The following is a 24,163-nucleotide window of genomic DNA, read 5'->3' as shown; positions in this document are numbered from 1 at the left end:
TTAAGTATAAAATGGTAAATATACCTCAAAAAGAGGTGGAATTTGGTAATATCTATAGATATCAAGCTATTAAATTTGGTATCTTATTTCAGGAATTATATGACTTAGTGGGGGGTAAACATGAAACATTTTTAGTAACTATCACTATATTAAAGAAAATCAATCAAGAATTTTCTTTAAGGCTGTCATGTATATACATACATGTATTCATAGTCATTTGACACCATAATCGTATACACGTAAGTCATGTCAAAAAGGAAGGGAAATGCAGCCTCGTCACAATCCTTGTGATGTACTTACAGATACTAGTATGACTTTAAATCAGCTATATTTACCATATGTAATGTATAAAATACATTATCTGTATAATTAACTAGGGGTCAAGATGGAAGAGATGTAACATACACAGCAGGTGTAGTGTTATGGCGCAGAATTTTTGCTGTAGGTAGGAACTTTCTGCTACTGCAACAATAGTAATTTGTTAGATGAATGTGTACCGCTGGACGGACCTCAGAATACAGAGGAGCCCATTGGGTCACTTCTTTCCACGAGCTCCATTTTGTCTAAGCAATCACTGTGTTTAACTCCAAGCAGACCTGGGACAGGTTTATGTTGTGGGCTGTTAGATTTTCATTGCCATCCAGTTTGCTGACACCCACTTTTCTTGCCCATGGCTCAGCTCTGGTGTAAGAGCAGGTGAATCCCGTAGCTTCTGGCTGTCCCCCTTCTCCTCGTGTGGGCATGCCAGAGGTTAGCGAGCCTGGAGAACACACGTCGTCGCCAGACATGTGCTGCCTCCTCTCTCCCTTTGTGCGAAGGCCTGTCCTCCTGCCACTGGGCGAGCTGTGGGGAGGTCCTGCAGACCTTGCACCTCAGCTGCACTACTGACTAAGGTCTGTACATGTTCAGATGAACTGTAGATCTTATCAGAGTTTCTTTGGTTTTGCAACAGAAACAAACATTGCGACCAGAAAGGAGCTCACGGGAGGCTGAAGGGACAGGAGACTCTGACCTGCACGGTCCAGCCCTGGGCTGCAGACCACATGTCTATTTAGATGGATTAAGATGCACTAAAGTTCAAACTTGAGCCGCACTCATCACGTTTCAGGTGTAGAGGTGCGTGGTGCGGCCAGTGACTGCCGTGTTGGACGGCCCAGACACACACCGTTGCCACCATCATGGAAAGTTCTGTCTGGCAGCACAGCGGTAGCTGGGCTTGCCTGAAACCCAACGCTCAGTTGGTGAACCCACCTGCTTCCTTCATTCTCCCCTTGCTCCATGCACGATTCCAGCTGTGAGAGATCATTCGCCTGCTGCGTGTCCCTGCTGGGCTGGGAGACAGGCTCCGGTGGACACCGCCCCGAGCTGCCCCTTGCCTCAGGGCAAGCACGTGGGTTCAGACCCCCCCAGCTGCAGAGAGTAGCAGAGCGCTGTGCAGTGCAGAAAGGTGGTGGGCAGGGGCGGTCCGAAATGGGCGGACGTCCACCGTGGCAGTCTTCAAAACCGTTTTAAAAAGTTAGATTTTGTCTTTCATCTGGTATATAACAGTATCTTTTTTCAAAAGTTAAAATAAATATAACAATGCTTCAAATATTTGTTGTAAAAATTACACTTAACCTTTAAAAGAAATACATGTTTATTTCTTAATGAATAAAACCTTTGCATGTCTGTTTCTCTAACAGTAAATGGGAAAACAGTCAAGAAAGCTTTCTAGAATGCATATTAATGAAAACTATATCACAAAGGTTTTGATTTGTTGCCAGTCAGCTTAATTTGCTCTGGAAAAATGTTTTTGATATCCAACCTTTTTTCCTCTGCCCCAATTCTGAAAAGTTTTTAGCTTTTGCTAGCAATGCTCCTTTAGAATAAAACACATAGAGCTCGAACTGATGTATTCCTGTTAGGTTTTGTTGGGGTTTAGCTAATTAGGTTTTTCTTTCCACTTACCCTTATGTTATTTCTTTCAGTGTGTGTGTGTGTGTGTGTGTGTGTGTGTGTGTGTGTGTGTGTTTTCTCTCACTACTTTACAACATGCTAAAAATCCTCAGGGAACAGAGAGTATTACAACACTTCAAACATTGGTCACAAATTGAAGGATAAATATTTTTATGGTTTTTGTATGATTGTGACATGATCTATCATGAGACCAGTAAACATGTCATGTTTGTTCACATAGCGCATTCCTCTTTGACCTTGATGTTTCATTATAAAAGCAATAGGAAGTCAGTTTTGTAAACATCTAGGCCAGATCTATCAAGAAAGCTCTTGCCTAAAGCCCTCTGACAGAGTTTCATAGTGATCAGTTGCAATAGGCATTATAATCCCAAAATAACATTTTCCTGCAATATTTCTAACACAATTCAAGAAAAAGTATCCTTAATTGGCTTTCTGTTTATGAGAGGGTACTTAGACATAATTCAAAAGTGATACTTTAGAAGTCAGAGATCGTTTCTCATTCTAGCAACAAATACCCTTAATGTGGTAGCTACATAACTTTCAACTTGGTGTATTTGTTAGAACTGTCCCCCGGTATTACTGTAGCTTCTTTTTTCATGACGTTGTAAGAGAAGGGAAAAGATAAAGGCTAAAGAAGACACTTAAAAAACAAAAACAGGAAACTTGGCATTTTCTACCTTGTAAATACTACTAAAACATAATTCGTAATCCATGAACTATGGCAGGTATTTACATATTACATTATAATTGATTGTGAAATGTCAAAGCTTGCTTTAAACTGTTTAAATAATGTAGATATAACAGAAGGAAGGTAGCATCTGTGTTCGGTGTATTTTAGACTTTCAGTTTAGGACTTTGGTTTGGGAGGACAAGGGCGGCAGTCCCAGCTGCGGCAGATCTCCCCATGGCACTGGACGCCGGCAAGCCCACAAGGCCGCGGGGAATGCAGAGCAGTGGGGGGTGGGGGGGCGGATTATTAGATTGTATGAAAATGTTCACCTCTTGCCTTTGCTGGCAAAAGTAAGCTTGCTGTGTTTAAGCCATCGCTTTGCTAGAGGTTGCTGCTTTAAAGTAAATTCAAGTGGTTTAATCGCAGGAGGGATTATATAGGGGGAAACAATTCTTGATGCCTTCTTAAAATAATAGATGTTAAGTGGTAGAAAATTTTGAACAGGAATATAATATTTCAAATATATTTTCATTCTATCCAAGTAATAGGGAACAAAATGAAAACATCTTGTTACATGATTAATACAGTTTGGCCACTTGGGGTGGCAACTGCTGATGGCTTACCTGTTTTCATTTTCCCTCAGTAATAAGAGCCCTGGTTTTATTCCCTGTGCTGGTGGCAAAACACTTGAGCAGGAAGGTGACCTTTCCCGCCCCCCGCCACTGCTCGAGACCCAGTTCCTGCCAGTGAGTTGTCGGCGAGGGCTTAACCAGCGCCTCTGCAAACGCAGTGTTCTCTTGCCCTTCCTTCCCCCTGGTCTGCAGACATGATGACAAGGCTTCAGCAGCCTTTCTGGACCAGGAGATAACCTGGAGGACAGTGTGTGCAGGTCGAGAACAGCAAAGGAGAAACACCAGGAACTTGGGCTCTGACTTTTTAGGGCGGCCCCTTATGATCTTTATGCAGCCTTGAGAAAACTGGCCCAGGTTTTGTGGTTGACTTCTAAGGTTTCAAAGAAGTGGTTAAACCAGAGTAATAAAATTGTAGATCCTGCGAAAGAAAGAGGCTGGATTTACTAGAGTGGACGGTGGAAAGGTTGAAGATGTGGTAGCATCACATAGCGAAGTCCTGACTGCCCGAAGGACTCGCTCCCCACGCACACTTGTTGGCCCTCATCCTCCATGCTCATCATCATCTGTTGGCAGAGAGGAGCCCAAAACTCAGCACAAAATCACGGGGAGAATATACAGAATATGCACCCAAAGTCGCGGCTGTTGCCGGTGTGCTGGATCACAGCACGAGCAGAAGTGTCAGAGTTTTAAATGCAGCCCCACGGAAAGGAACCGGGACTCTGGTTGTGGCTGATTGAGGGTCTGGGGAGGAGATGTACAAGATGAGCTTGGAAGATGTTGTGACCCTAGGCCACAAGAAGTTATCGAAGAGTATTGAGGTCATATCAGAAGGACTCTAGAGCCAATCTAAGTTCATTCTCACTGGCCAAGGATGGGCTAATTCGACCATCAATATAGATGAAACCTGCAGTGGTTTCTAATGCATCAGATACGTTAAAATCTGTAAGTTCATGATGGTTCTCAGAGACTAGAAACTTACTTGTCACCTTTGGAGGATGTTAGGGAACCACCTTGTTATTTTGAAAATTAGTAAATAAAGGAAAAGAATCAACCATGTAAAAACTGCGGTTACAAACTCATTTTTATGTTATTGGCAGATCACAAGCAAAAGCAGTAAGACAGATACCCATTGTGAGCTTTTGCATCCTGTTACTTTTGTCTGTGGCTTCTGACAATGGTTCAAAGCTACCTGCTTCCAGAATGTGAGTGCCGAGAGCGCACTAGATTTGGATGTGCATGAGCCCTGGGTACTTGCGGTTCCCACGCCTTTACCAGCGCTCGGTCGCTGACCTCCACCCTTCATCGGGTGGGAGCAGTGGCTCACTGCTCTGCCTCCTCTCACCACTGGACTTTTCATTGACTGTTTACTAACAGTTTTAAAATTCTTTGTTTATTTTCATTATATGTTTAATGTCATGAAGGAGGAAATATAATTCATACCTGATAGATCTGTTTTCTTTTTTTTTTTTTTTTAAAGATTTATTTATTTCTTTGACAGAGACACAGCGAGAGAGGGAACACAAGCAGGGGGAGTGGGAGAGGGAGAAGCAGACTCCCCACTGAGCAGGGAGCCCGATGCGGGGCTCGATCCCAGGACCTTGGGATCATGACCTGAGCCGAAGGCAGACGCTTAATGACTGAGCCACCCAGGTGCCCCATAGATCTGTTTTCTGCAACCAAACATACTCCCCCAGTGAATTCCTTATGTGTTAAATAATTAGGTAATTGGTATTTAGAAATGCTAAATATTATGCAGAAATCATGGTGAACTGTTACCTGGCAGTTTTAAAGAGTTTTTTTTCCAGCTATTTTATTGATATTTGGGGACATTAATTGGAGCTTTTGGATGGACCAAGAAAGTATTACTGTTTTTCCCATTTAGAATGGTAGATTTCCAATATCCCAATGTTTGGTATTACACAGGTTTTAAAACACACAGCCTGTTCCAGGAGCTGTGATAATCGGCGTCTTGGTACATTATCCCCTCCCGTCCCCAGCACGCGTGTGAGTTCTGAGTCTGTGATTGCACCCACGTGCGACTTGTTCTTCTTCCCATCGCGCACCACCAGGGCTGTGCCTGTGATTTGCACGCCGTCACCATCCGCTGCATTCCGAATTTAGGTTTCCTGCGTTTCAGTCTGTCCATCCTTCTTGGACCTCACTGGATCATCAAGTCCGTGGACACTCTCCAGCTCAGCACATCCGTGCTCTGTCACCCAGCTTCAGTCTCATGGTCCTTTGTCACAACGACTTCCTTACAAGTAACCTTACCTCCCAGGGGAGTCGGGAGGCTGCCATGAGTTAGTTCTCAGAAAGGAAGTGCTCAGGACCACTCAGCGTGATATCATTACACGGTGTTGCTCAGTCGCTGTCACCTCCTGCTGTTCCTTATCTGCGTCTCTCTTTGTGTACTCATCCAGCTTATCTGCCTTCTCCGTGCCTGCACCCAGACAGCCACCACTTGCCGGGAAGGAGCAGATGACGATGTTAACTGGTCTCATGAGCACACATCTTGGATGTATAATCTGCTTTGCCCAGCAGTCCCACCATGCTTCCCTCAAATGTTTGTTTCCCACTCCCCGGAATGTGTGTTCAGATCACTTTCCTTGGTCTGTCTGCAATCACAGACATTCTTGGTACTAATATTAGGAAACCCTACTTCAGGGAGCTGAAACACTAAGAAAGTGCCAAGTAATAATCACAGGAAGTCGCAAAGTAAGGCAGTTTGGGGACTGCTCAGTTCAGCAGCCGAATGATGTCTTTGTGTTGTGCCATCTCTAGTTGGAAGACTCTGCCCTGGCAGGCTTCCAGCATGGTCGTGAGGAGTGGCCCTGCTCCGGGTGTCCCACGTGGGCATGACCACACCCTGGGAGGACACCTGATTGTTCCTGCATGCCTTGATTCCTGTGAGGACAGGCTTGCCCAGAAGACCCCTGCAGGCTTCAATGGAAGAAGGCTGGGATGAGCCGTGGGGGGTAGACGTCCAAAAGTGGTTGGTTGCAGCTGAGCACCACCTTTCTCCTGCATTTCTGCTACCTCACTCACTCTGCTGGGCGCCCCCCAGGGTCTTGCAGACACTCTCTGCCCCTTTCTCTTCTCACTGGTCTCCCAAGGTGATCTCACGCAGGCCCTGGCTCTGAATGCCATCTGTGTGGTGGTGATCGTTAAGAAACATTAGACAGCATATCCGGGCACATTTTTGACTGCTCCACTTCTGTATGTAAAAGACTCACACTTAACATGGCCTGAGCACACCCCACAGGCTCCTGTCTGTCTTCCCGGTGTCAGTGAGCAGTGCCACCTTCTCCTGCACTCCAGTCAGAAAACCAAAAAGATTGATTTCCCTTTCTCCCCATATCTTCTTCACTCATTTTGGGCGCTTACACCAAATTCCTCTCCCCCACCCCCTAGACTGCCCTTGTTCCGTCCGAGCCGCCATCATATGGCACTTGGAGGACACCAGTAGCCTCCTGCTGGGCACCCTGCTTTGGTCATGCCCCTGTAATCTGTTCTCTGCCAAGCTTAAAAAGCATCTCTTAAAATGCAAATTGAATTACGTCACCTTCTGCTGAGAACCCTCCAGCGTCTTTGCATCATCCACAGAGTAAGATGTGAACCTGTACTGCGTCTGTGTGATCTGCCTGTCCAGCCCCCTTCCACTCCCCTCGCCTCCCTCCCCTTGAGTTCCTATAGTGGCCTCCTACCTCTTCCTCGAACGTGCTGAGCCTGGTTTCACCGTAGGGCCTTCACGTGGCTGGTGTCTCACTCACTGGGTGTTCTCCCTGATCTTCGTGGGGCTGCCTTGTTAGCATTCAGACACGGGCGTCACTTTTATCCAACAGGCCCTCCCCAGCCACTCAATCTAAAGTAGACATCTTGTGGTTATCTCACAAGCTGTTCCCCTGCCTTTATTAAATTCTCTCCATGACACGTGTTCTGTCTTGTCCCTGTGCTTATTTATTGCCCCTTTGCTTCCCTCTCTGCCTCTAAGATGTAAGCTTTTTAAGATCGGGCATCTGTCTGGTGCACCACTGTCTGTTCAGCACCTGGGACAGCATCTGGCACATAGTAGGCCAGTAAACCAATAAATTAGAGATTGAACAAATGGATCTTACTTGCAAAAAAATACAACAGATAAACTCCCATTTGGCTTCATCTGTTTTTGAGAAAGAGGAAAACGAAACTACTAGTTATGTTCTTGTGTCCTTCACGACTTGGGAAACATACAATAGAAATTGACTCTGGCTATCCTAAAAGAAAAGGACATTTATTGTAAGGTTCCCAGAATCAGTAGATGGCTAGAGAACAAGGCTTAGAACACAAGCCGGAATGTAAGAGCCCTGGAATCAGCCCACACTGATGGGCAGAGCGTGGCAGGGATCACAGTGTAAGCACAAGGATCGTCAGGTCTGCACATCACTCCCTCTGCCTTGCCTGTAAGCCCGCAAAGTCTTCATATCACAAGGCTGCCCATTCAGGATGCCCGGTGCTGAGAAATCACATCCTATGGACCCGACCTCACTTGGATGCCTGCCCAGCTGTGTTAGGGCAGAGAGAAGGAGGATCTGGCCCCCTTGGCCTCCATTGGAGGGATTTTCTACTGTCCCAGGCTACATACCATTATCTCCAAAAGCAAGACCGGGATTTGAACAGGGGCAGCCAAAACATGACAGATACTGAAAGCATTTGGGAACTTGTTTTGAAATTTCTTTCCAAGCCTGTTGGAACCCTACTACAAATAGTATGAACATACCAATCTTCTTCATCTTGGCTCATCATGACCATAGCTTGTCCTCAAACCCAGATCTTCACTATAGAAGGATGATCTCACACCCGTCTTTTCAGAGGATGCTCTCAGATGCTCAGTGACTACCTGTCACCCTCAGAGTAAACCCTGGGGCCCTTCAGGTGGGCCCACCAGATCTGGCCCTGCTCCTCTTGGGCTGTATTTGCTGCCACTTGGCATGTCCCTACTCTGTGCTGTAGCCTCTCTGTCTCCCTGCACTCCTCTGTGAATCAGACATGGTCTCCACAAGACCTGTGTGCTGGTGCACTTCCCACTTTCTCCTGGTCTTGGCTCCAGCGTCACCTCCTGAGGGCCCCTCCCTGGCCATCCTGTCCAAGCTGTGTGTACTCCACACCCCGACACTACCGTCTGCTGTCTGACGGGATGGGTTTGTTTGCTCGTTGTGGGCTTCCCAGTGACAGTGTAAGATCCAGGAGGCAGGGGCTGTTTATTTCACAAGTGTATCTGTGTGCCTAGGGCAGGAAGCTGCAATAAGTACTTGTTGAATGAGTTGAACAAATGTGTTGTCATCTTGGAAATTACACTATTACGGAGTCCTATTACCTATATGTTGCAGAACATTTGGGAAATACAGCAAGGCTGTATGAATGAAAAAATGAAAAAAAAAAAAAAAAAGAGCGATCATCTGACTCACAGAGACAGCTTTCTGGACACGTTTGGTACGTGTGTACGCCGACGTACATTATTACGTAATGGTACATAGCGGACACACCTTTTATTTTCTAAAATAAGCCATCAGTTCATTTCGTAAGTTGTTCTTTGTACTTTCTTACCACATAGTAGATAAGAATAAGGCAGAAGTAAGTTTGAATCCTGTTTCTGCAACCTGACTTTCAATGATTAAAGCTCTCTGAGCCTCAGAGTGGGGTGTGACCAGGAGTCAGGGCTCCGTGGTGGGACAGACAGTACTGGAAGTTGTGAGTAGAGTCTCGTAGAGCTCCGTGATTTTGAATGCGTCAGGGCTGCCACCAGGGTGGAACAGTTCTAGTTCCACTGGAGACAGCCTCATGTTTAGTTCTGTGTTTCATTTTGCAGTCCCCGAGACTATCTAGAGGTGGCATTTTACGATCCTAAACTCAGATCCTATGGGAGGTAAGCCGGTTGTGTGATCTAGTCGATGAGCCTGGTGTAGGAAAAGCAGCTGACAAATGCGACAGGGCGTCTTTGTTTGGACCTAACGCTAAACTGGTATTGGAATTTAGTATTCAGAAATTAATGAAAGGTGAATTGAAATAAATTCTCTCGAGTACTTCACTTTGCATTTGGAACTGAAAATTGGATGCCTTTTCCCTCATGGCAGGTCTCCACCGCGCATCTTCTCTCTCTGGTTGCAGGGTGCGCTACTGCGCTGAGCCTTGACTCCCCTAACGGGCACTCGTGTTTTGTTTAATTTTATAAGAGAAAATAGCTGTTCACAAACAGAAGCACTTCCAAACTGGAGTAAAATGTTGACATAAAAAGATTTTCTATCCAGGGTGACTGTTTGTGAGATACTGGTGGAAATCTGAGATTGCTCGTTGATCATGTGTAGTTTTTGTATCATAATGCCCCGTGGTTTAGTAACTTCCGTTTGTACTTTCTATCAGTGTTAACTGAGCAAGGCAAACCGAACAGGGCACATCCTTTTCATAAAGTTGGAAATGACCAAGTTTATGTGCCGGGGGAGTAGGGAGGCAGTTACCTCTAGTTCTACCATCAGTCTTTGATTTCTGCAAACTGATTGTAGCAGGGGAAAATGGGCCAGATAATTTCTCACCAAACAGGTTTCCTAAAGATAAGATTTCAGTAGGAATGAGTGAGTTAAATAATATATTTGTGTGACTGTTTTAAGAGTGACCCTTTCAATCAGTGGTGTTGAGAAAACGGATTTCCACATGCAGAAGAATGAAGTTGGACCCTTACCTTACACCATATATAAAAATTAGCTCGAAATGGATCAAAGACCTTAATGTAAGAGTTGAAACTACAAAAACTTAGAAGAAAACAGTGGAAAAACTTTATGACATTGGATTTGGCAATGATTTCTTGGATATGACACCAAAAGCACAGGCAACATAAGAAAAAAAATGGATTTCATCAAAATGAAAAACTTTCATGCTTCAAAGGACAGTCGACAGAGTGAAAAGGCAATCCACAGAATGGGAGGAAATATTTGCAAGTCATATATTTGATAAGTGATTACTGTCTAGAATATATACAGAATCCCTACAACTCAATGCCAAAAAGCAGCCCAATTAAAAAATGGGCAAATGACTTAAATAGATGTTTCTCCGAAGAAGATACACAAATGGCCGATAAGCAAATGAAAAGAATTCAGCATGACTAGTTATTAGGGAAATCAAAAACCACGGTGAGATACCACTTCACACCCATTAGGATGGTTGCCATCAAACCTTCTCCCCCCAAAAAATAAAACACCCTTGAGAAGAGCGCATGTTCTTGAGAATGTGGAGAAATTGGAATCCTTGTGCCCTGTGATAAGAATGTAAAATGGTGCAGCTAATAGGAAAAAGTATGGCTATTCCTCAAAAAATAATAGATTTTCTGTATGACCTAACAACTCCGCCTCTAGGTATCTACTCAAAAAAACAGAAAGCAGGGTCTCAAAGAGATATTTGTATACACATACACATGGCAGCATTATTCCTAATAGCCAAAAGGTTGAAGCAACCCAAGTGACCATCCCTGGGTCAGTGAATAAACGAAACTTGGTCTTCATACAGTGGAATATTTTTAAGCCTTACAAAGAAAGGAAATGCTGACACCCTTCAATAGGACGAACCTGGAGGACAAGATGCTTCGTGCAATAAGCCAGACACAAAAGGACAAGTACTGTATGGCCCACTTACGTGAGGTTCCTAAGGTGGGTGGCTTGTGATGTCAACCCACAGGCCAAGTCTTCAGTGTTAGCTGGTGAGCCAAGGTGAGGGTTTTCCTAGATCCTCTGGTGCGTTGTTTCCAACAAAAACAGAACGCTCTCTTCAGCAGCATGCCTTTCGGCCCTCACTCAGGTCATGTCCTCCAGCAGACTGTTCTGGTATGCATCCATTTCACCAAGCAGAGCTTGACTTATATGCTGTTCAGCTCAGGGAGTGGATGTGTTCCATGGTCTTTTTTTCATTGCTGTTCCTTTCTTTAATGTCTACAAAATCCTCATTCCTGGAGGATGATACTGTGGATGAAATGATAGGATGAATGGGCGTAAGCTTTACAGACTTTGCAATGCTCCATGGTTTCAGTTGAATAAAAAGTGTGATGTTAACAAGGATCATTGAGGGTCACATTTGCTAATTTTGACTAATCTACGTCAAACTTTTCACAGAACATAAGAGAGAATCATTTCCTAATGTTGTGCTCATCATGAATACTGTTTTCATAAGTTCTTCCATCTCATGAAAATTCTCATCAGCTCCATGAGGAAATAGAGCTATCTGGGTTGTATTTATATCTCTGTTCTAATCAGCTGGCAATGGGAACACCATAAATAACTCGTCTTTTCCTTGCATCTTGTCCCATAAGTTCTCAGACCTGTCTTTACTACACTGAGCAACATCACTGTTTATAGTTTGATTTAAATTTGTCAGTGCTTCATTTTTTTTTCAGACACACGTTTTCTGCCATATCGAGTTATAAATTCACCATCTCTCACTGCTTGGGCACTGTACACTCTTAATAAACTGTATTTTACAGAAGCAGTACTCATTTATGTTCAAACCCAGTCCCTATCGAAAATAGCAGTCCTTTCCAATTCATTGAGGTTTGTGTGTGTGTGTTTTTCTAGATCACCCACATTTCCTAAATAACTGCTCGTGGTTCTTGATGTAGCTGCTTAATAATAGCATCTTAAACCATGTTCTTCCAATACAGGCATGCTTTGTGTGTTAAAAATGTAGGAATATACATACTTCATTACTGAAGGAAAACTTTCTGGAACTTGTGATCTTTATTTTTCACTTTGCCACTTTTGATTGAGATGTGAATAAGAAAAGATTTTGCTTTCCTTTTCAAGTTGTTTAACAGAAAGCAGAGCTTGTCCATCTCAAGCCCTGCAGGAGCAGGGAGTCGGGGGTGGGGGTGGGCGGGGGGGTGCACGGCCAGCTAGAGCCCTTGCATCTGCAGGGGGCTTCCAGGTGGAAATTAGTTCTTGTCAGAAATCATCTACCCACTTTTTAAATGTTGGTAACTCATACAGAGAAAAAAAAATCTAAACTTTGTGGGCCGAACAGAACCCAGTGAGCTTGTTCAGGTGAGCTCTCTCTGCAGCCCGCCAGTCTGCTGTTCCCTGCCTCCTGGCCGCCAGCGCCCTCGGGCAGCCCAGGAGCCTTCCTGGGGTGAGATTTAGATGAATCCTAACGTTGCAGTCGCTCCCATAGTCTTATTGGTAGAAATTGAGGCTTCCAAATAAGAATATTACCTACTTTTGTCTAGCTTTCTTTTTAACGAGATCCTGGCCTCGTCGCTAGAACGTAATTGGTGGTGGTGGGGGGGGGTGATCCGTGCTCCTGCTGAAAGCACCAGCACCACCAGGACAGAGCCTGTTTTCACCAGTAATTACCTGGTTTCCTTTTTATTAAATTAAAATTAGCCTGCGGTTCATTTACCATCAGTGATTCTTTACAAAGCACACATGGTGAGTTGAATGTCTCAGGCTCTGACAAGTTTTATCTGAACTGAAGCACCTGTCATCCCTCTGGTGAATGGGCTAAGGGACGGTGCTGCTTGCCCACCACTGTGCATCGGATGGCCCCTGACGTGGTAATGACTCTGGGTTCGATTTGGGAACATACCAGCTGTGTTGCAAGGAGTAAATAGTGCCAGAATCCCTTCACAATTACGGAAGATACTCACGTTCTTTTTTGGGTAATATTAATTTGATAAACTAATTAGATTCTGCTTTGAAGTAATTCTCCAGTTACTAATCTTGACATATAAACTTCTGGCCCTGGTTTATTTTATAAACCGAGAAGTGAAACGTTGAAATGTTAAAGACTGAAAGGTATGAAATCATTGCCTGCATCCCCCCCATTCTCTCTGCAGGGGGGACGCAGCGCCTGCCACGCGCTATCGGGATGTCCCTGGCCAAAGAGCTCATCTTCTCTGCACGCGTGCTTGATGGCCAAGAAGCCAAAGCTGTGGGCTTGATCAGCCATGTTCTAGAGCAGAACCAGGAGGGGGATGCTGCCTACCGCAAGGCCTTGGACCTAGCAAGAGAGTTTTTACCTCAGGTATTGCTAATTACATTTCCTTTTTTTTTTTTTTTTCTGTTTAAATAACTTTATAGCAAATTGACAAAACAGTCATCTCACATGCCTATGATGTGCTTGTCTTGTTTTCCAAGCAGAAAAGTACATGGTAGCCCTAACACCAGAAACAGTAAACTAGATTAACAGGCAGGGCCTTCAGAATTAAAATTGAAGATCTGAGGATGATCTGAGGCTCATGCTGTACCTGGGCTTGATAATACATGACGCACACATTGGCACGTGTGACAGAGCTTCCTAGGAACTTACGTCATCAGCCATCCCACCCTTCTGACCTGAGCTGTGCACGTGGAGAGAAACAGCCATGGATGGGCTGTCACACTGAGTCACCCCCAAGCTGAAACCCACTAAAACGTGCGTGCTGGGGAGACCAGAGCAGATTACACCAGCATGGGCTCTCATTGCCCCAGCTGGGTTTGAGATGACCTGCCTACACAGCAGTCGTTGTGTGTCTCCTTGTGCTCGTTAGAGGAGGAGGGAGAGAGAGAGAAAGGGAGAAGCAGGGTCCCTGGAGCCCGATGCGGGACTCGATCCCAGGACCCTGAGATCATGACCTGAGCCGAAGGCAGACGCTTAACGACTGAGCCACCCAGGCAATCCCTCCTTGTGTTTGTTTTTATGGTAATATAGGCACTGTTTTAACTCCTTTGTGCACAGTATTCTTCCCCACATTGAAACTTTCAAGTCTGGAATACACTGTGCATTTACTCACAAGTGACAGTTCTTATGAGTAATGTTAGCAATGGTGCATCATGGGGCCTGTTCCAGGGGTTTCCTGGTGCTCTCTTTTCCATGTATTTTCCAGATATTCCTTTCTTCTGAAATCACAGATTAGAAGACTTCTGCTATGCAAGTAATTAGTGATTTGTCTTTCTCCCTAGTGCAGTTTCAGGTTTTGTAACTCCCTCAACAGTACTGGAGTCAGAGTTACTTCCTCTCGAACTCCGCTGTTCGGTGCTAACAGGACTCGTAACCTGTTTGGGGGGCCACAGATCCTTCTGGGAATCTCATGAAACTTCTCTGTAGAAAAGTGCATGTTCTCCACATTTGTTCGGAGCTTTGCATCCAGTTTCAGAAGGTGTTGTTAGAGTTCCCAGTGGCCAGACAAGGGCCCAGGTCCGTTGGGAGTCAGCTGTCCCCTGATTGCTGACAGACGGGCCTCACCGTGGAGTTGGTTCCTGGAACCACCTGCCTGGTGTTGATACTTCCGTCCTGCTCACTTAGCTAGCTATATGCTCTTTTAGGACATGGCTCTTACGTAATTTGTTCCCCATGTAAGTAACACAGAGCCCCTACTCTCTGAATTGATGGAGAGAGCAAATAGAAAAGATGTTTAGTGTTTTAAGGAAAAACAAAGAGGCTCTCACTGAAACTTTGGTATTATATTTCCCCAAAATATTAGAGTAATGTCTGCCTAAAGAGAAGTTAAAGGTACGGGTATTGGGAGAAGCAGTAGTTTAACTAAATATTGACTTCATGACTTCCTTTGGCTTACAACTCTAAGACCAGTGCAGGTCTGCATTGAAATCAGAGGTGTGTTTAAGAAAAGTCGTGGTACCTTCCAGTTCTGAGAACTACAGCCTCTCCTGGTCTTTGGACTGGAGTGCTCAGCTCCCTGCTGCAAGCTGCAGCCCTGGGCACATCTGTGCCTCGTCGATCTTTCTCCTGTGGCCCTCAGTGCCCACACCTCCCTACCTGCGGCCTGACAGCTGGCGGCACTCCACCGCGGCGCAAGCCAGGGCTGCCCCTACTGCCCGTCCCTTTTGTCTGGACGACCTGCCTCTGAGAGCGTTAACCCCGAAGGGCAAGGGAGATCCTGATTGGTTCAGAAGATGTGTGACTGTACAATATGCCGGAGTTTCAGAGCAAACTTTGAGGGGCGATCATCTTTATTTCTAGTTTCTGTCACTGAATGATTACTCTTCCAGGTATTAGAAAGCTCCTATAAAATTAGCATTTCCATCTGATTTCTGTATTGGATGTTACTTCCATTTTCTTGTTCGAGAAAAAAATGTTGGTCCAGAAGAAGAGGTGTTGGTTTTATATTTTGAAAGAGACCAGCTAATTAAGCATTGCAGCTACTAGCATTTCCATTTTCCTATTTTACCCGTTTTGTAAGCCTTGCTGCCCAGTGCAGCCCAGGCATCCCTCAGGAGCGGGTCTGAGACCCGCTGCATTTTCACGAGGGGCTGGGGATTTGTGCGCACATGCAAGTTGGACAGGCGCCTTGTCTGGGTCAGCTGGTGGGTACAGGGGAATAGAGAAGACTCTCCCTGAGAGGAGCACTCTGTTTAAAAAACAAACAAAACAGATGATGATCTTGAAAACATGGTTCTAGTATATGCCCCACACCTGCAGATCACGTTTCGAGAATTCTAACAAAGATACTGTCTGAGCCTCGAAAACCTGTGGCCTCTGAAAAACATTTTTTTTATTATTTTTTGATTTTTGTTTATTTTTTTATTTTTTAATTGTTATGTTAATCCCCATACATTACATCATTAGTTTTAGATGTAGTGTTCCATGATTCATTGTTTGTGCATAACACCCAGTGCTCCATGCAGAACGTGCCCTCCTCAATACCCATCACCAGGCTAACCCATCCTCCCACCCCCCTCCCCTCTAGAACCCTCAGTTTGTTTTTCAGAGTCCATCGTCTCTCATGGTTCGTCTACTCCTCCGATTTCCCCCCCTTCATTCTTCCCCTCCTGCTACCTTCTTTTTTTTTTTTTCTTAACATATATTGCATTATTTGTTTCAGAGGTACAGATCTGAGATTCAACAGTCTTGCACAATTCACAGCGCTTACCAGAGCACATACCCTCCCCAGTGTCTATCACCCAGTCACCCCATCCCTCCCACTGAAAAACATTTTTAATAAGTATCTGAATTAGGAAGAGAATTGAGATGGGTTAAAGTTGATAATTGAAGCCCCTGTATGGGAAAAATGGCATTTTTCATGCCATCAGGCATTCATTCATTTATTGGAGTCCTAGAGCCTATTTTGCATTTTAATCCAAAAGACACTTGAAAAGATACCATTGAATTCTAACTCATGACCCATAAACAGTTTTTAGGAATCTAAAATGTGATCAAACAGCTAAATTCTATCTGGAGCATTGTGGTTTTCAAAGACGACAAAAGTCATGTTCTCCTCCCAGAGGACACCCAGTTCTTTCCTCTGTGACCCTCACACATCCTAAAGGACTTCTCTGGGCTGTAAGCTTTTGTGTGGTGTGGGAGCACTGGCTGGAGGGCACGTCTTTACCCAGACATCCTCATTGTGCTTCGTTCCGGAAGCCCACGGAGGACAGGTGCAGAGCCGGTGTTGCCTCCTCGCCAGCCCGGGCTCCTGCCCGCCGCTCGTGGGTGTGGTATCGCACCAAGCACAGCATCTCCTTTTCCCTGCTTCCCTTCTGGGGAGATGTGCTGGGGAATGGTCAGCCGTGTCCTGGGCACGCAGCCCCTGCCGACCTGCAAGCTCGCAGAGTGGCCAGGGCAGTAGAGTTGTGCCAAGCGCTGTGTAGACCTTGCACGGCCTTAGGAAATTTCCCATTAACTGTCCTATAGCTTTTGTTGCTTCTTTGCCATGGTCCCAGCAATGGGGATTTCTGAATTTTACTGAGCTGTATAACATAATTTGCATAAATAGTAATTAAAATCTATTTCTCTAATTGAATTTTAGGGACCCGTTGCAATGAGAGTGGCAAAATTAGCCATTAATCAAGGGATGGAGGTGAGTGCCTTAATATTTGAGTTTGTTGTTGGAGGAGGTAGTGGTTTTAAATTTAATTTATTTTTTAATGTTCTAAAATCCAGCTGTTTCAATGCTACTATTACCACAAGTTACTGGGGGTTGTTTGTTTGTTTTTTGTTTTTTGTTTTTAGCTGCATTATTGATTTCATTCTGCTTAGGCTGTTGTTGATTCAGTATCTTAATCAGAGAACTCAGGAATTTCACTGATGTCCTGCAGCTTATGACATGCTCACTGTTTTTGCCATTCGACTAATAGGTTTATTGGCTAGTAGTTCATAGAAAACCAAAAGAAGAGGTCATTCTGTGTATTCTCCACACCAGCTTTGCATTATTAAAGAACATTCTGAGGAGAACTTCCGGCTCAAAGCTGAGCCAAGCTCTCTCCACCTTTAACTGCTCAATGTGCTTTGTGCAGGGAGCCCGCATTAACAAGGCGAGTCTTTAGAGTGTCCTGGGGTTCCCCTGAGGAGCTGTCTTCTAAGGAGGGGAAGCCCCGGGCCAGGAGAGAAGTAGGCAGGGCAAGGGAGCAATACACGCACCTGTGTACACTGGGCTGTCATGACCCCAGTTGTGTTCTCGTTAAATTAGGGAATTTTGAAGAAAGATACTCCTTCCGTGCAGACTCAGAGGCCACCATATCTTCATGGGCTTCATAGCAATAAAAAGAGGTTGAATTTGTTAGCAACAAACACAGTTTTAAAAATTTACAATGTAGTTAAATGGTTTTTAAAAATTCTAACATAATTGTAACAATTCTAACAGCAAATGCCTTATGTGATCCATACTACGTGCCAGGCCATATATAGGGGCCTTATAAAGGCTTCACCTAGATTATCCCCATTTGGTAGATAATACAGTTAGTCTCTCATTCGGATGTGCCTCTCTGAGGTACAGAGAGCATAACTAACTTAGCCACGCTTCCACAGCTCCCACGTGGTGGAGGCAGAATTTGAACCCAGGCAGCCTGGTTCCAGACTTCTCATGCTGCTCATACTTCCGATTTGCTGTATTACATCAAAGGATTCTGTGCTTTTGGAGAAGGGTTACTAGTTTGAATTTATATTGAGTGTTCCATATTTTAAAAAGTAATTTCAGCTGAAATTTAATTATGTTTTTATCCTCAGGTTGATTTAGTAACAGGATTAGCCATAGAAGAAGCTTGTTATGCTCAGGTATGTAATGCAACTACAAATTCAGCAAGGATGCCTCTTACAAATCGCGTTTACCTTCTGTATAAGTCAAATGAATTATATATCTCTGAGCAAGATTACACTCATACCTCTTCTAAAATCACACAAATGGGTTGAAATTAGCTGTTTTTGCTATTTGACTATTACCAGTTCTTATTACTGATTCTGTTCCACATACTAATGTCTCTTGTCTACATAATTTAAAAAACTCTTTATTAAGTTAGTACCATTCGTGCTGTAGCTGTCTGTCGGGCTCATGTTGTATTTATGGGTGTCGATTTAAACCCTCACTCCAGTGTAGACGGGTGGGAGGAGGGCAGTGTGGTGAATGTGGGCCTGCTGGGGAACATCAGTATTTGAGACTCATTGGTTCTGAGCCTTCCCTCCTGCCCACTGAAAGTTCCCTAATTCAGTGTGTACAGTTTTCTGTTTTGTACACAAATTAGTAGGACTTTGTATAGAGGAGTAAATCTCCCTTTTTTCTTTCCTTCCTTGTTTTCTAAAAGACGTAACTTCATTTAGGGCATCCAATGTAGCAAAAGAATTTTGTTCTACCTTTTGTGAGAATTGAAAACTACTTCAGCTCCCATTAAAGCATGGCAGTGTGATGAATTAGGAGGGACAGCTAGAGTGTTCCTCTGTGCCTGGTCTGTATGTATGAATTACCACCTGTCGTTGATGAGCACATGCCATGAATGAAGTAAATTACACACTTCTTACACATGGACAGCCTTAGAGTCCAAAGAAAAATTTAAAAAGTATGTTTGGCCATAAATCATATCTTATGAAATGTGAAGGAACAGTAATCATAAGAAGCATTTTGTCAGACCACAATGGAATTAAACTAGAAATCATAACAGAAAGATAGCTGGGAAATCCCACCTATTAATGGTGGGATTAATCTTTCTAATGCAGGTTAAACAACACGTGAATCAAAGAAGTCTTAATAGGAATCAAATATTTTGAATTAAATCAAAATGAAAATATAACTATCAAAATTTGTAGGAATTTATTGAAAGCGCTGCTTAGAGAGAACAGCATTTTAGCATTGGATGCATATATGAGAGAAGAAAGATCTGAAATCAGTAGTAAGTTTCCACTTCAGGAAAATAGAAAAAGGAGAGCAAATAGAACTCAAAGTCAGCAGAAGAAAAGGAAAAATAAGCTTTAGGACAGAAACCAATGAAATTGGAAATAGAAAAACACAAGGAAAAAGTCAACAAAACAAAAAAAAAAATGGCTCTTTGTAGAGATCTGTGAAGTTGACAGACTTCAAGGCAGGCTAACCATGGAAAAGTGAAGATAAAAATCACCAGTATCAGAAATGCAAGAAAGGCCATCCCTAATGATCCCATGGACATTGAGAGAATGGTAAACGGATACTGTGAACAACTCTGCCTACAGATTTGATAACCTAGGTGGAATGGACCAATTCCTTGGAAGACACAACATACCAAAACTCATACAAGGACAAATAGATAATCTGAATAACCCTATGTTTGTTAAAGAAATTAAATCAATAATTAATAAACTTCCAAAATAGGAAGCACCAGGCCCAGATGGTTTCTCTGGTGAATTCCACCAAACATTTAAGGAAGAAATCATGTCAATTTTTAGTGATCTTTTCCAGAAAATAGAAGCAGAAGGAACCCTTCCTAACTCATTCTGTGTTGGTAGTATCCTGATACCAAAACCCAACATTATAAAAAAGGAAAACCACAGACCATTATCTGTCATAAATTAGTAGATGTAAAAATTCTCAGCAAAATATTAGCAAGTCAAATCCAACAATGTATAAAAAGAATGTTTAAAAACCATTTCAGATTGATTTGTATAAAACGTATGTATACAATGTGTAAAAAGAACCAAATGGATTTTTTTGTAGATATGCAAGCCAGGTTTGACACTCAGAAAGCACTGCAATCCATCACACCAACAGGTTAAACCGGAAAATCAGATGATCATATCAATAGATCCAAAAAAAGCATTTGACAAAATCCAACACCCATTCATAAGAAAAACTCAGCAAATTATGATGGGAGATTCCTTACCCGATAGGAACTTCTATAAAAGAACCTACAGCTAGCATACTTAGTGGCCAAGAACAGGGCAAGGACATCCTCTCTCACTTCTCCTTTTCAACATCTACTAGAAATTTTAGCTAATGTAATAAGATAAGAAAAAGAGAGAAAGATATACAGATTGGGAAGGAAGAAATAAAACTTCATAGAAGATGTAATTGTCCATGTAGAAAATCTCAAAGAATCAAGAACAAAAAAACACTAAGAAGTAGTTAGAGCAAGGTTGCATGATACAAGGTTAATAAACAAAAGTTAGTTGCTTCCCTATATGCCAGCAATGAAGAATTGGAATTTGAGATTAAAAGCATAACATGATTTTCATTAGTACAAAAAATACAAATGCTTAATGGAGAGAAACTACAAAACTGTTGAAAGAAATCGAGATCTAAGTAAATGGACAGATATACCATGTTCATGGATAGTAAGACTCAATATTACTAAGAAGTCACTTCTCAATTTTATTTAGAGAGTCAGTACAATCCCAGTAAAAATCTCAGCATGTTACTTGATCTGTGTCGACAAACCAATTCTGAAGTTCATATAGAAAGTCCAAAGACTTAGATTAGCCAGTCCAGCTACTCAGAAGAATAAAGTTGGAGGACTGAACACTACCCAACTCCAAGACTTACTGTAAAGCTACAGTCATCAAGACAGTGTGGAGTTGGGTGCCTGGGTGGCTCAGTCATTAAGTGTCTGCCTTCGGCTCAGGTCATGATCCCAGGGTCCTGGGATCGAGTCCCACATCGGGCTCCCTGCTCAGCGGGAAGCCTGCTTCTCCCTCTCCCGCTCCCCCTGCTTGTGTTCCCTCTCTCGCTGTGTCTCTCTCTGTCAAATAAATAAAATCTTTAAAAAAAAAAAAAAAGACAGTGTGGAGTTGACAAAGGAACAGACTGTTGGATCAGTGGAACAGAATAGGGAGCCCAGAAGTAGATTCGTATAAAATAGTCATGTAAGTAGACTCATAGAAAATAAAATGGCCTTTGACAAAGGAGCAAAGGCAATTTGGTGGAGAAAAGATAGTCTTCAAAACAAGTAGTACTGAAGCATCTGGGCATTCGGCGACAAAAAAGTGACCTTAGACACTGACATTACACCCTTCACAAAAATTAACTCAAACTGGGCCATAGACCTAATGTAAAATGAAAACCTCTGAAACATCTGGAAGATCACATAGAAAATGTAGGTGTTCTTGGGTTTGGCAATGACTTCTTTAAGATATAACATCAAAAGTATAATCTATGAAAGAAAAAAAGTGATGTTTCACTTCATTAAAATTAACAACTTCTACTCTGCGAAAGACATTGTGAAGAGGATGAAAAGAGAAGCCATAGGCGGGGAACGGGTCTTTGCAGTACACAACTGATAAAGGACTTGTATCTAAAACAGACAAGGGACTTTTAAAACTCAATAATAAGAAAACAACCCATTAAAAAGTGGGTGGAAGATTTGAACAGACGCCTCACCAAAGTAGATACACAGATGGCAAGTAAGCATAGAAAAAGATGCTCCACATCATATGTCATTAAGAAATGCAAATACAAACAAGATACCAATTTGCCCATTTCCTACAAAGCTAAGCATAATCTCAGCACATGATCCAGCAATTGTACCTCTATGTGTTTACCCAAGTGTGTTGAAAACATATCTACACAAAAGTCTGCACATGTTTTAGCACCTTAGTTCATAACTGCCAAACTTTGAAGCAACCAAGATGTATAGATGAATGGATAAACTAAGGCACATCCATACAGTGGAGTGTTATTCGGCGACAAAAGGAAATGAGCCATCCTGCCACAAAAAGGCATGAAAGAACCTCAGGTGCATACTACTAAGTGAAGGATTTCCATCTAAAAAGGTTATGTACTGTAGGATTCCAACTATATGACATTCTGGAAAAGGCAGTAGGGGGCAGGGATGAGTAGATGGAACATAAAGGATGCTTAGGGCAGGGAAGCTATTCTGTGGGATACTGTAGTGATGGATACATGGCATTATGCATTTGTCAAAATCCATGATATATACAACATAGTGAGCCCTGTGTGAACTATATAGGCTTTAGTTAATAATAATGTATCGATATTGGTTCATCAGTTGTAACAAATGTACTTCATTGATGCAAGATGTTAATAACGGGGGAACCTTGGGGGCTTGAGGGAATCTGTGGGAACTCTGAACTTTCTGCTCAATTTTTTGTAAACCTAAAATTGTCTAAAAAATAAAGTCTGTTGGTTTTTTAAAGTACATTTGAAATGGGGGGAAGTATATTTGGAATTAGAATGTAAATTTGGTCACATAATTAGAATTGTTCAAATGATGAGTAGATTTCAAAATTTTAGATCGCCTTCTAGTTAGTTTTTGTTGTTTTTTTTTTTACATAAAGCTTGTTAAACTTTTGTAGTTGTTTTTACTTTTTGGTATAGGTAACATAATGTTTTGTTTCTCTAGACTATTCCAACAAAAGACAGGCTTGAAGGTCTTCTTGCTTTTAAAGAGAAAAGGTCCCCTCGCTATAAAGGAGAATAGAAGACACAGAAATCTTTCAAATGCCAGTGTAATAAATGTACCTCTGGAAGTATCTTTCAGATCCATATATGCCTCAGCACCTGGAATCCCAGTGACCAAAGTGAAGAGCAAGTTCTCTGCATAGTGAATTAAGCATCTGGAGTGGACCCATCTGTGTACTTTGTTCAAATGTGCATCTTGTCATATTCATTCAGATTTATAAAGCTAGTAGTGTATGCTGTCAAAAACAGGTTCAAAACTAGGTACACGTTTTTAAATATTTCCTGCATATGAGGCTTTCTGTTCTTAATTTTTTAATGTGAATAATTTATATATTACACATTCTAGGAAATAATATTGATTGTATGGCTACTGTGCTGCAATACGAAATAAAATTATTTCTATATACCAAAAATGTGAAGTTATACCAAATAAAGTTTCTAAGGGATTATACAATACATCCACCCATGCATACATCTCAAACTGAAAAAGGAATTGATAGATTCTCTGAGCGAAAATTACCAAATATAAATAAAACTGGTGAAAAGAAAACTTGGAAATTTTTCTCTTACCCCATTCTCTCGAACCGAATCAATCATTGCATGTTGGATTTTAGAAGAAGCCACCTTTGCATGCTGATTCTGTTAGGTGGGACCTCTGCAGTCTTAGGATACAGTGTGGATGGGGGGAAATGAGCCCGCTCAGACTGGGGCCCACAGCGTCGGGAGGCCCACAGGAGGCCTAGAGCGGGCGTACCTGTAAGACCGCCCAGCACGTGGCCTGGCCATCGGTCTAACTCCTGAAGAAGCTGGTACTGCCAGTCTTGGGCTGTCCAAATGGCTTGGGGTCATGGATTCGAAGTGAGGTGCAGCCTGCCCTGCTTCCTGCCCCCAGCATTTGCACCCGGTTTCAGTAAGGAACGGAGGTGAACACAGCCCCCCTGTCTCCCTCTTCTAACCCCGGGCCAGGCAAAGTGACTAGAAACGGAGGGGCTCGGGGGCACGTCTGAGTTGATAGCCTCGCCCGGGGAGGGGACAGATAGGAAGTATGCGGGACTTAGCTGTGGGATTCAGTGTGCAGCGTGGAGAGACCTTTACAGGTCTCCGAACAGATTCAGGCTAGCTTTATTTTGTATTTCGTCAAACCAGACTGCCTTCTGAGGCTGTGTCCAGGGCTGAGTCTCTCAGCTCTGGGGAAGCCCCGCTTTTCTGGGACCTGTACCTCCTTACTTGTGGACTGTGGGGGTGCCCACTGCCCTCCGAACAGCACGGCTGTGCTTTGTTGGAGGGAAGTGACGTTCAGCATGG

At 43.2% G+C, this 24,163-nt stretch overlaps 1 protein-coding gene across 4 annotated transcripts in view; it reads left to right on the top strand.

Moving 5' to 3' along the window:
• The window catches only part of AUH (AU RNA binding methylglutaconyl-CoA hydratase), a 177,419-nt gene extending 154,003 nt beyond the window's left edge, over positions 1–23,416 (top strand). For all 4 annotated transcript variants that reach the window (XM_078062197.1, XM_078062195.1, XM_078062196.1 and 1 more), the window contains 4 exons: positions 13,103–13,290; positions 17,012–17,062; positions 18,208–18,255; positions 22,800–23,416. In XM_078062197.1, coding sequence (XP_077918323.1) covers positions 13,103–13,290; positions 17,012–17,062; positions 18,208–18,255; positions 22,800–22,877 — 365 coding nt within the window. In that variant the 3' untranslated portion in view covers positions 22,878–23,416. The remainder of the gene's footprint in view (positions 1–13,102; positions 13,291–17,011; positions 17,063–18,207; positions 18,256–22,799) is intronic.
• Positions 23,417–24,163: the final 747 nt, after the last annotated feature.

The sequence above is a fragment of the Halichoerus grypus genome, chromosome 14, assembly GCF_964656455.1.
Source record: "Halichoerus grypus chromosome 14, mHalGry1.hap1.1, whole genome shotgun sequence".
NCBI lineage: Eukaryota > Metazoa > Chordata > Mammalia > Carnivora > Phocidae > Halichoerus > Halichoerus grypus.
This window is presented reverse-complemented; position numbering and strand designations above follow the sequence as displayed.